The sequence below is a fragment of the Equus quagga genome, chromosome 7, assembly GCF_021613505.1.
Source record: "Equus quagga isolate Etosha38 chromosome 7, UCLA_HA_Equagga_1.0, whole genome shotgun sequence".
Taxonomy (NCBI): Eukaryota; Metazoa; Chordata; class Mammalia; order Perissodactyla; family Equidae; genus Equus; species Equus quagga.
The window spans coordinates 3295089-3307840 of record NC_060273.1 but is presented as its reverse complement, the minus strand read 5'-3'; the positions used below and the strand labels follow the sequence as shown (position 1 = coordinate 3307840).

Below are 12752 nucleotides of genomic sequence, written 5' to 3'. Positions count from 1 at the left end.
CTTGATTAAAATACTTATACATGGAAGATTGGAAGTAAAAAAGTATGCTGGCCATCAATCAGACATCTAGGGGCAGGTTTAGAACAGGTAGTTTATGGAGGTCTCAAAATACTGAAAGCTCTTAGCCTCAGAGTTTAGACTTACATGATTTCTGGTTTCCATCTGGAGGGGGATGGTTTTTAGCTGAGAGAAACAATGAGGGGATGCAACCTGTTCTTTTCCGAGGGCTCAAAAGACACATGTGAGGAAAGGACTTTGTCAGCAGAGCAAGGGTGGGACAGGAAGTGAGGATAGATCATCAGTTCAGTACATTCTGCTGCCTTTGTGCAAATGGAGTGGATCGAGTAAAATTTACCAACGAGGAAGAAGACCAGCATCTCTTCTTTCTTTTTTTCTTTTTGGAGGAAGATTAGCCCTGAGCTAACTGCTGCCAATCCTCCTCTTTTTGCTGAGGAAGACTGGCCCTCAGCTAACATCCGTGCCCATCTTCCTCTACTTTATATGTGGGACACCTACCACAGCATGGCTTGACAAGCGGTGCCATGTCCACACCCAGGATCCAAACTGGCGAACCCCAGGCTGCCGAAGTGGAACGTGCGTACTTAACCGCTGCGCCACCAGGCCAGCCCCGGCATCTCTTCTTGAAGGTGTGATGTGTTATCTCATGTTTTGGGGGCTTGTGAACAGGAACTTAGAAAGCACTCCCTCTGTGCTAAGACCGAGCTTGATGGTGTAGGGAGAGGGGATGGGGACACCCCAATGTTGATGACCATACAGGTGGGGGTGTGAGGGGCGTGAGGGGCGTCAGCAAACCCGCTGGGTGGGGCCGAAGGAGGTGGGATTCCAGACGTTTAAGGGGCTGTCTGGTGGAGGGCCTGGAGTACCAGCTGAAGGAAGCATTTAGAGTTGATGAGGTTGCATTCAGGGGTAGGTCCTCCGAAATCGGGGAAATAGCAAGATGGAATTGGCGTCAGAAGATTAGCGTGTAGAAATTTATGGGACAGGTCAGAGGAAACAGCGCTGCAGCAGGGAGACCAGCTCAGAGGTGTGTGGGGACAAGGGAGTGGACGGAAGAGTCAGGGGAGACCCTTGTGGCTGGAGGTGGGGCAGGGACCGTGATAAGTGCTACCTACATGTCACTGCTGGAAGAAGACTCTGGAAGACCACACCTCTGTCCTTTCCTGTGGCCATGGAATAGGGAGTGGCTGCTGAGTGAAACGTAGTAAGAGGAGTATTAGGTGTGAACATTTCTAAAATGCTTTCAGTGTTTGCGGAGCCCGCTCGTGTGGAGATGTGGCCAAGAACACTGTCAATCTGTGATCCTTGGGCTTTCTACTCATCTCTCTTCTGGAGGAACTCCTTCATCCCTCCTGAATCTGCTGGCCCAAACTTACACTCTTGTCGGTACTTCTGGAGTCATCGTGTTCCACAGAGAAGTTAATCCAGATCCCGTCCTGAGGCTGAGCCCGGGTCTCCCTTCCCTCAAACATCTTTCCTTATTCCAGTCTCACTGATGTCTTCCCCAAAGCCGTGCAGTGCTTTAAAGTACAGGGTCCCCAACTTCTGTGGGGACCTGCTTGTGTCTCCAGATGCGTCTGTGAGCGCTGTCCCCGGGTGGGGAGGCAGCGTGGGAGCTTGCCCACGGTCTGCTGGCCAAGTTCCCTCCTGCAGTTGCTCTCCACCTGGGGTAGGGGATGGGCTAGGGGCGCAGGGACTTGATCCCCGGCCTGGTGCAGACTGTTCGTTAAACTCTCTAACCAAATGTCGTTTAATTCCAGAAGAAATCCCCCAGGTTTTCTGTTTTGTTTTTAACTGTATGGATAAAGTGAACAGTGCAATTAGGCCCAGAGAATTAAACGTTTAGACTGTTTGGAAATTGAGTATTTTCTGAATTGGGGTAGATGTTTTTAAGCTATTTTCCATAGAAGCAAAGGCTAATGTCATGTTATTTATAAATCCAGGAATAAGCTTAAAGAAAAGGAAAGTTTTTATACCTTATAGGAATGTCAAGTCGATATGTTGATTTTTAAAACCTTCCAAGTTATTTCTGGACGTTCTAGATCATTCTGTCCATTCCACACGTGTAATACTTAACAGGCAGCTATAGTTCATTAAGATCTAGACTTCACATGGAGTATCTTGCATGTATGACCTGTATCCTTGAAAGCATCAGGCATGAAGCACCTGCTGACTGACACCGGTCCTGGAGTTGGGGGAGTGATGCTGTCCTGAGGGGTCGCTAGTAAGGACTGGTTCCTGCTGGTTAGTGTGGAGGTATCTGCATGCGCTTCTGTAGCATCCGAAGGCAGACGATGCGTCTGTCAACCACAGCAGGCTGGGGACAGCAGTGTCAAATGGATGGGTTTCCCTTCTGTGCTCGCAGCAGTTCCTTGGTCTGCTGTGCTGAGGGGAGGTTACAGAAAACCAACACGAGACAGTGTGAGGCCCCTTCCTGGTTACGGGGGACAGAGATCATGCACTGCTTTTCAGTCTTTAAATACACTAATTTTTTTAAAACTCTGACAGTTTTGGGCAAAAAAGGAAAATAATCAACAATGATTCTTTAGAAGATGGTGAGTCTGTTTCAGAATATTAATGTTTGAAAATTTGGATCCTCTTAGAGGATAGTTCTTCTCCGTTTTTTCATGATAGTTACACAGTAAAGAAGGCTGGCCTAGTGTTATTCAAGCTCCTGTAGGGACTTGAGCATCGAGGCATGTTTGAGTTTGGGGGTTTTGTACAAGATCTTACCGGGGAGCATATGTGGGAAGTGGTGTCAGAAGGGCGCTGCCCGCCTCCCACAGCTCTACCTCTGAGTTCTGATACTTTCTTGCTATTTGACCTGATGAAGATTTGTTGCCGAAACTTCAAGCTGAAACATCAGCCAGCTGTGCAGTGTTCATTCACTTCTGATTTCTCCGGGGTGACACTGGATCTTTTGAGCAACAGCCTGCCTTAGAGAATTCCACATTAGTATCTGCGAGACTGACTGTTAGTGAACAAATTAGGATATTCTGTTTCTGATGTCATATTCATTCTCGTGCTTTCTGCGTGTGTATCTTTTCAGGAAAACCAGTTGTGTGTCCTCAGAGGACCCCAGCCCAGTTCAGGAGCCCCAGGCTCAGCCTGGCTTCGAACTTCCATGTTGGATGGCCGTTCAGCTCACAAGCTGCTGAGGACCGGGAGGAGGAGCCCCTGCACTCCATCATCAGCAGCACAGAGACCGTGCAGGGTACTGTGTTCAGCCACATTGGGGCCTGGGAAGTCTTAGCTCGTTGCTGGCTCCTGAGGGACAGTTTTTGAGGTAGAATCAATGATTGATGGAGCCACCCACTTGCTTCAGGCGAAGGAGGGTCTTGGTTGGAGGGAGGGTTCCCCAAAACAATGCATCCCTCCATTTCTGTCTTCACAAGGAACTTCTGACCTCCATCCTGGTGTGTCTTGCCCCCTCTGGTGGTTACTCGTGAGTTTGCAGCAGGGCACCTTCTCTGGTGATTCATGGCACATCTGCTAACAATCATGGAGCAGGACACAAACTCAGTATTGGCCCTGCCAGTACAGGACTGCGCTCTGGAGTTGTTCTTTCATTCCTGAGAAGGAGAGAGAGGCAGTCTTTGGAGCCAGTCTTCAAGTGGGTCCATTTCTGGCTTTCACATGAAACAACAGAATCTTTGGGGTTTAGGTTAAGAAGAGAAGTGAGGTTTTCTTGTTCCTTTGCTTTCTAAGTAATTAATTTGGAAACCACTGTTTGGAAGAATAGAATCCAGGGTCTGGTTGCTGGAGCCCCCGATTCTCACGACCAGACACAGTCCCTTGAGGGAGCCCAGACACAAGGCGTGCAGGCCTCAGCAGTGGGAGGTAGGGGAGAGTTCCCTGTGCCCTTTCTGTGGAGAGGGAGGGAACCACTTGGTTTGTTCCGCCCCGAGACCTCCTGCCCGAGAGCCCAAGAGACTTGGTTTCTTTCTTTCTTTTTTGTTCACTCTTTTGGAAAATGTTTGAAACTCGTTACCTTAAACATTCTTTTGAATGTTTCATAGCATATTCTTCCATGAAAACAGAAATTAAACTTTATTGGTTTGTCTGTGATTCATTACTAGGTTCCGTTTCCAAACACGAGTTCCAGGCTGAGACAAAGAAGCTTCTGGACATTGTTGCCCGTTCCTTGTACTCAGAAAAAGAGGTGCAGTACCTGTTTATCACGCTTAGGTTTCTTCTGGCAAAACTATCTTTACACTATTCTGGGGAAATGCCAGATAGTGTATTAGCTGCGAGAATGCATTAAATTTGGACAAGTCCCAATCCTACCTACCAGTGAGAGTATTTTTACCAAAATTTGTTTGGGTTTCATGGACAAATATATCCAGATGATTCTTTAAGCCAGGTTGACTCTTGGAATTAATGAATTTTGCTGGTAATTTAGAAGTCCCCCAGGTATTGGCTTGGGGGCCTGTCTGAGATCCATTTCTGTGGCATTGTCGATGTACTTCTTGAAGCTCTCTGTTTACTCACCTTGTCACCTGGCCCATCACCTGGCATACCCATGGTCTATTGGGGTGTTGGGGCTGGAGGAGGAAGATGCCCTGGCCCTTTGTGGAGTAGAGCAGGTTGAAGCTACCAAGGACCTTTTTGAGGAAATTAAAACTCCTCATCTAGGTGGGACTGGCCCCATGGCATAGTGGTTAAGCTCAGCGTGCTCCGCTTCAGCGGCCCAGGTTTGCAGGTTCGGATCCTGGATGTGGACGTACACCACTCGTCAGCCACATTGTGGCAGTGACCCACATATAAAGTGGAGGAAGATGGTCATAGATGTTAGCTCAGGGTGAATCTTCCTCAGAAAATAAGTAAATAAATACATAAATAAATAAAACTCATCTAAGGATGGCAGGCCATTGAAAAAGTAGAGTGAAAATAGGCCATCATGGTTTCTATGCTCGTTATTACTAGAACCTCGAAGAATTTTGAAGAAGGATAAAGCACAAAATTCAAAAGTTAAAGGGACTTTTAAGGAAATACTTCCAGGTCTTGTGCTGTTAGATACTATATTAAGTGTCCCTGTGCCATCCAGCTTCTGTTCTCTCAGGGTCAGATCACCCCACCCCTTTGCCCTCACCTGTGTGCTCCGTCTCACTGTGAGTGGAAGGTCTTTGAGGTAAAGGTGCTTTGCAGACACTGGTAGGTCATTGGGCCTGTGGCTCTTTTTTCTCCTGAACATATAGGGCTGGCTTTTGCTAATCCCCACTAGATTAAATGAAGCCAGAGGGTGTCTTCGTGGAGCAGGAGAAACAGATGTTAGAGGGATCTTTTGTTATCCCTGGGCAAGAGATGGGAAAGAAGTGTCTCTCAGAGAGTTCTTCTTAAAGTTTGCATTAACAGAGTGACGCTTAACTTCAGGCTTGATTTTCAAGAAGGAGCAGTGGAGTCTACTCCATAAAGCTGTGTCAGGGAGAAGCGATCTGCCTTGAAATTTTGTGACCTGCCTTGGAGAAACTGCCTTTGGATAAAGTGGAAAGTCTTTGTGGTTAAAAAACTGGGTATTCTGTGGCACTTTCCCCCTGACTTTTAACAGTTGCTGCAGATGCTGCTAACCAAATAGATCCTGCAGTGTTAGCATCTTATTTCGATTCCTGTAGGTGTTTATACGGGAGCTGATCTCCAATGCCAGCGACGCCTTGGAAAAACTGCGTCACAAGCTCGTGTCTGAAGGCCAAACGCTGCCAGAAATGGAGATTCACTTACAGACTGACACGGAGAAAGGCACCATCACGATCCAGGTACCTCCTCCTAAGTGTCCTGGCATGTGATGTGCCTCCCTGCCTCTAGTGCTGGTGCCAGTGCTCGTCACAGAGGGGACTGGGCAGGCCCCGTGGACCACAGTGGGACAGAGGAAATGCGCCTGCCTTTTTCTTCTGTCTCTTAGGCCCCAGGTGACCTGCTGACCATCTTTACTGTTATAATAACTCTTTTTTTTTCCCTTTACTGGTATAGTTTACTATAAAAATAACAGTCATTCAATATAGAAAATTTGGAAAACACAGAGAAGTAGAAAACAAGGAAACTTAAAATCACCTCCTCATTCAGAGATAAGTACTGTGGACATTTTAGCGTATGTCCAGTTAGGTTTTTGGTGTCCATGCATTTATTTACATATCTGAACATATTTCTAGCTATACTTTTCCCATTGTTGCGCATGTTTCCCCATGTTATTGAATATCTTGTGGTGCTATTTTTAATCGCATCTCACTGTTTGGATTTACAGTCTTGCCTTAGACGAAGCCATACTTTGGGTAGCTATCATGACCTTTTGAAAACTTTAAGGTCAAAAAGTTAGAATGGCAAAAGAGGGTTCCTCAGGCAGTGGCCCTGAGGGACATTATGTTCCCAGGACAGCTGCTTGAGGGTCTGCCGTCCCAGGGGCACAGGTAGTGGTGGCGTGTGCGTGTCTGTGGAAGAGGAGGGCGCGCCTCAGTGGGCTCTGACGGCGTTTCTCCTTTGGCCTTCCTGCCTCTGCCAGCAAAGCTGTTCACTGCGCAGGACTTTGCTATGGGGTGTCTCTTGTGCCCTCTGTTCATTCATTCTCTCTGGTCTGGGTGTGTGTGTGCCTTGCTTTGTTGCTGTTGTTGTTTTAATAAGCTTTACTGAGGTATGATTCCCATATAATAGAATTCACCAAGTTTAGGTGTACAGTTCAGTGAGTTTTGACTGACACGTTACATGTGCACACATTCGTGTAACCACCCTTACCGTCATGACATCATAACCCCCAGTATTCTCTCCCCCTTCCCAGCCCCTAGCACCCACTGATCTGTTTTCTGTCATTATGGTTTTGTATTTTCCAGTATTTCATGTGAACAAAACTACACGATTGGTAGTCTTCTGAGTCTGACTTCTTTCACTTAGCATAATGCTTCTGAGATTCATCCATGTTGCTCTGTGTATCCGCAGTTTGTTCCTTTTTATCACTGAGAAGTATTCTACTGAACGGATGGATCACAGATTGTTTTCCATTTGTGAATTGATGAGCATTTGGTTGTTTTCTGTTTGGGGGCGTTAAGAATAAAGCTGCTGTGAACACTTGAGGTTACGTCTGTGTGTGGACCTGTGGTTTTGTTTCTCTTGGGTAAATATCTGGGAGTGGGCTTGCTGGGTCGTAAGGCGAGTGGCTGATTATAAGAAACTGCCAGACTTTTCCAAAGTGGGCGTCCCATTTTGCGTTCCTCTTAGCAGCATCTGAGCATTCCAGTTGCTGCACGTCCTCGTCAACACTTGTTATTGTCAGTCCTTTTTATTGCAGCCATATTTCAGCCGTTGTAGTGGGTGAGCAGTGTATCTTGTGGTTTTAATTTGCATTTCCCTAATGATTAATGGCATTGAGCATCTTTTCATATGTGGTTTTTTTTTTGCCATTTATATATCTTTTTTGTGAAATGTCTATTCAGAGTTTTTGCTCATTTTTAATCAGGTTGTTTGTCTTTTATTGTTTGTATTTTTATTGTCTTTGTATTTTTATTGTCTTTTTATTGTCTATTTATTGTCTTACTGAGTTGTAAGAATTGTTTATATATTCTATATATGAGACCTATATCAGATGTACGTTTTGTAAATATTTTCTCCCAGTCTATGCCTTGCCTTTTTATTTTCTTAGTGGTGGCTTTTGAAAAGCAGAAGTGTTTAATTTTAATGAGGTCCAGTTTATCACTTTTTTCTTTTATGCTTCGTGCTGTTTGTGACCTATCTAAAAATTTCTGCCTATTCCAAAGTCATAAAGATTTTCTCCTATATTTTCTTCTAGAAGTTTTCAGTCTTAGCTCTTACATTTAGGTGTGTGGTGCACTTTTGTGTCTGGTATAAGGTAAGGGTTGAGATTTGTTTTTTGCGTGTGGCTCTCCAGTCATTTCAGCACATTTGTTTTTCTTTTCCCCACTGAATTCTCTTGGAACCTTTGTCAGAAATCAAGTGACACTATCTGTGCCGCTCTATTTCTGGACTCTGTTTTGCCTCTTCAATCTATATGTCTGTCCTCTAGTGAGGCCTGGCTGATGGGACTAGAATTAGTCTTTTCTGATGACCGTGTGGGCCCTGCCTGGCAAGTGTAATTGATGCCACTTGCTCCCTGGGGCTGTCATCCCAGCTCCCCAGGTGCTGGTGCTTTGGTGCTTAGCGTGTCTCTCTCCTCAGGACACTGGCATCGGGATGACACAAGAAGAGTTGGTGTCCAACCTGGGAACAATCGCCAGGTCAGGGTCAAAGGTAAGCCCTCCATAGCGCCCCCTCAGGTGTGAGGCTCTCTCCTTGAAAGGTGGCTCTGGCTGGAGAGAGTAGGTCCCAGCGTGCTCTGGACGCCAGCTGCGTTCAGTAGGAATGTTCTCAGGTGCAAGCTCTGTGTTGGCACAGTGGGAAGGCTCTATGAAGTGATTTCATTAGATTGTTACAGGGACCTCTGAGGTAGTTTGTCTTATTTTATGGATGAAAGGCTGAAATGAGTACCTTGCCCATAGCTAGAAATTGGCTACCCGAGGTTCAAAACCCATCAGTCTGAGTCTGGAAATATGCCCTGCTGCCTCCTGACACTTTTCTCCAAGTCATTTTGCAGCAATTCCTTGAGCTGCATAGGTTTGAGGCAGAGAGGGTCGTCAGAGATGAACGTCCTTCTTCCTCTCAGTTCACAAGAATAAGCTTGGCCTGTGATGTCTGCAGGCTGGTTGGTTGTTCGTGTGACCTGAAACCTACGGAGGGGAGGCAAGCATTGGTCATCAGGTGTCCTCCTCCAGCAGCGTCTGTGCCAGCCCAAGACAAATGCCAGTGGCTCTCCGCTGCCTTTGCCCCTGCTTGGTGACCAAATGCTTTTGTTTGGTTGTTTTTTTGGGCCTGAGTGGTGCCTAAAATGGCACTTTACACCAAGTGCTTGAAAATAGTCTAGTTGTTGGTCCAAAGTGATTCATAGAAATTTCTACTTTTAAAAATCTTCTTTACCGTGACTGTTATTTTTCCCCATGATAGACTTTTGGTTGTATTTCTGTCCAGGAAGGTCTGTGCTGTGTCGCACAGTAGCCACTAGCTACACGTGGCTGTTTGAGTTTAAGTTAACTAAACTTTAAAGTTAGTTCCTTGGCTGCACTAGCCACAGTTCGAGTGCCAAATAGCCAAATGTGGTCAGCAGCTGTGGTATTGGACCATCCGGAGCATTTCCATCGTTGCAGAACGTTTGTTGCACAGCGTTCATAGCAATGAATGTGTGCATTTTACTTCATTTTTAATCTTAGGAACTTTGATCACGAGTTATAATAATTAAGTGCCTTGTGATACTCTACAAAAGCATGTACTTGGTATGTCCTGGTTTCCCATGAAGCTTAGAATCTAGGAGACACGTTTAGGAGTCTCCTCCCTTCACCTGCTGGACTTTAGGGGCCACCACAGCCAGGAAGCTGTCGCTCCGCTCCTTCCTGCAGGGCAGGTGCGTGAACTCACTCAGGCTGCCATGTCCCCACGCCCCGGGGGTGTGACGGGCAGGCTTATGGGCTCTGAGTCAAATATAGACCCAGCCCCATTGCTGCCCAGCTCGGGGTCTTCGGACAAGTTACTTCACCGCTCTGTGCATTAGTTCTCTGTGTGTAAAAATCAGTGAAAAAGTACTTAGTGTGGTTGTCTTGAGGATTAAATGAGATCTTAGCTCGTCCTGGAGGAACGAACATGGGGAGTCACAAATGTCAGTTCTCTCTGGGGATGGGGATACCCTCTCTCCTTCGCCACCACAGGCCTTTCTGGATGCGCTGCAGAATCAGGCTGAGGCCAGCAGCAAGATCATCGGTCAGTTTGGAGTGGGTTTCTACTCAGCTTTCATGGTGGCTGACAGAGTTGAGGTCTATTCCCGCTCTGCAGGCGCAGACAGCCGTGGTTACCAGTGGCTTTCAGATGGGTAAGTGAGAGCAGGGAGTGTCCCCATGCCCGGGGACCACTGCAGCCAGGTGTCATGTGATGTGCAGGGTGGGATTCAGCTGGAGCATTACCACTTGGTTTGGAAAGCTAGCCTCCTCACAATGCCGACGGACCCTGCTGGGCTTTCTGCACGAAGCCTGCGCAGCCTGAACCTCACACTTTGGGGAGCCAGTCTTTCTGCTCCCGATGGCCTGTGCTGTCTCTCTGGCGCCCCTTTCATTGGGCTCCAGTATTTGTGCTCTGAAGCGTGGACGCCCCCCAGGTGGGGCTCTTTTGTCGGTGGTTCGGCTTTAGGACCATCTGTTTCCCGGGTGCCCCCTTGCACAGCGTGGTCTCCCTGGACTTTGTTCTGTGGAGCTCATTCCTGAGTCCTCCAGGCGCTGGAGTTTCTGCCCCCACTTCCCCTGCCAGCTGGCCGAGGAGTTCCCTCTCAGAGAAGCTTGGTTTGTTCTAGTGTGTTCCGCAGGCAGTGTCTCACAGGGTGGTCAGGTAGATGTTCCAGGAAAATCCTGAGACTATATTTGAGGAGAATGGTACCTTAGCCAAATTTAAGAACTAGCTTCGGTAGGCCCCAAAGCTTCAGCTCTGAATCCCGCTTTCCCAACAAGTCTCCTGTCTGCCACTGCGGTTCTAGCAGCTCATGGGTTGAGGAGGCCCGGCCAGATCACAGCTCTCTCCCTCCGTCAAAACTAAGGTTTCTCTGACTCCATGAAAGCAGTGCTTGGAGTAAACGTGGGCCAAGGTACCAACACTCCCCTGTTGGGGGTGCATCCCCTCCTCTTGTACTTCTGAAGTGGTGTCTCTGCTCTTGTAAGGAGGCGCTTGGCCTCTGCCAGAGGTTCAGAAATGTACAGAGTTAACACGGGAGTGAGGGCCGGACTCCGTGCCTCTTGCGTATTTCCTCCCAGTGTCTGGTGCAGCACTGGGCCTGCTTCAGGGGAACACAAAGACTGAGAGGTTGTGTTTGTGAGGGGGAGGGGACGTGTTAAGGAAGCGGGAGAGCCCCAACCCTATCACAGCAGCCACTGTCTCTGATGGAAATTTGGTGGCCTGGGGGTTTGGCTGGGTTCAGAAATGGTGGCACTCTGGCTTCCCACTCTCCGTGTTGGTTTGGGCTCTGCTTATGAAAATCCCAAGGAAGAGTGACTGCACCTGCCGCGTGGGGTTTGGCAGCAGTGATGTGTGGCACTGGCTTTTTTTCCCCCCTGCATCTTAGTTCTGGGATGTTTGAAATCGCTGAAGCCTCGGGCGTTAGAACTGGGACCAAAATCATCATCCACCTCAAGTCAGACAGCAGAGAGTTCGCCAGCGAGGCCCGGGTTCGAGGTGAGTGGGAGCCTCTGGGGTCTTCTGTGTGGTGGCACCGGATCAGCGAGGCACCTCCTGCTGTCTGGGTGGGAGCATGTGGAGGATGCAGGGGCAGAGCAAGGGGTGCTGAGCAGCTCCAGGACGGCAGGGTAGAATGGAGTGGAGTCGGGTGGGCTTCCTGGGGTTGGCTGCCCAGGCCCACCTAGGACAGAATCCCTGCTGGCTCTGTGTGTGGCACCGAGAGGTGAGGCGAGGCTTCCTGATGGCTGGCATAGTCAGGCTGTGGTCTCTCTTCTTCCCTGCTTGGAGCAATGCCTTGTCTTCAGTGCACTTGGTGCTTGTGCACAGTCCTTTCCTCGTCCTGCCTGTGTCATGAGATGTTGCTGGCTCACCCACCTGGCCAGCCTGAGCCCAGGCTTCACCAAGACCCAGAGCGGGCACATCTGTGTGGTGGTTTTCTCTGTCCCAGTCTTACTAAATGCTTATCTGAGTGCTTTCCAGGGTCCACTGTTAGCTCATAAAACCATGTTTGTGCCACTAAGAAGGTTCGTGGTCTCACAGTGGCCTGGGCCTCGAGACATCTGGTCCTGGTATAAGTTCTGCTCACTTGTGCCAGGCAGGCTGGTGTCCCTGCTGTGCCGTGGCTTCCCACCTGTGACATGGGCATGGCACTGACCAGCCCTCCCCAGCATGCTGTGTCACCCCTGCCACAACTTCCAGAGCTCTCATCTCCAGAAGCTTCCTATATTCGTTGTTGTTTTTCTTTTATCTCTTCCAGATGTGGTGACAAAGTACAGTAACTTTGTCAGCTTCCCCTTGTACCTTAACGGAAGGCGCCTTAATACTTTGCAGGTGAGACCCTCAGCTGCCTGAAGGGCTTGGGCAGCCGTGGAGAGCAGTTGGTACGTTTTGGGGCTGGACAGGCAGAGGTCGGACTGGGTGATGCTGTCAAGATTCCAGCACAAGGTGTTTGTGGAGAGGCAGTATCCATGGGTGCAGGCTGGGTCCACCCTCTGCAGCCCATCCACATGCCCCAGGTGTAACTCACATACCCTATAGTTCACCCCTTTACAGTACACAGTGCAGGTCCTTAGTGTATTCACAGAGTCAGGCAGCCATCACCACAGTCAGTTCTAGAACATTTTTGTCATTCCAAAAAAATCCCTGCACCTGTTAGCAGTCACTCCCCAAACCCCTCCCCTCGGTCCCTGGCAACCCCTTGTCTACTTTTGTCTCTGTGGATTTGCCTATTCTAGACATTTCATATAAATGGAATTATACACCATGTGGCCTTTTGTATCTGGCTTCTTATAATGTTTTCGAGGTTCATCCATGTTGTAGCATGTGTCACTGCTCATTCCTTTTTATGCTAATACTTCATCATGTGGCTAGATCGTGTGTCTTTATTCATTCACCAGTTGGTGGCTAGTGTTCACAATCTCTTACAGGCACATCCGAATCCTGCCTCCTGGTTGGCCCTTCCTGACACATTGTACCAGGGAGGGGGCACT

At 48.3% G+C, this 12752-nt stretch overlaps 1 protein-coding gene across 1 annotated transcript in view; it reads left to right on the top strand.

Moving 5' to 3' along the window:
- The window catches only part of TRAP1 (TNF receptor associated protein 1), a 54971-nt gene that overhangs the window by 25513 nt on the left and 16706 nt on the right, over positions 1–12752 (top strand). Inside the window, exons 2-8 of the mRNA XM_046666639.1 lie at positions 3068–3232; positions 4098–4180; positions 5631–5771; positions 8176–8247; positions 9753–9913; positions 11150–11259; positions 12020–12093. Of these exons, the coding sequence (XP_046522595.1) occupies positions 3068–3232; positions 4098–4180; positions 5631–5771; positions 8176–8247; positions 9753–9913; positions 11150–11259; positions 12020–12093 (806 nt within the window). The remainder of the gene's footprint in view (positions 1–3067; positions 3233–4097; positions 4181–5630; positions 5772–8175; positions 8248–9752; positions 9914–11149; positions 11260–12019; positions 12094–12752) is intronic.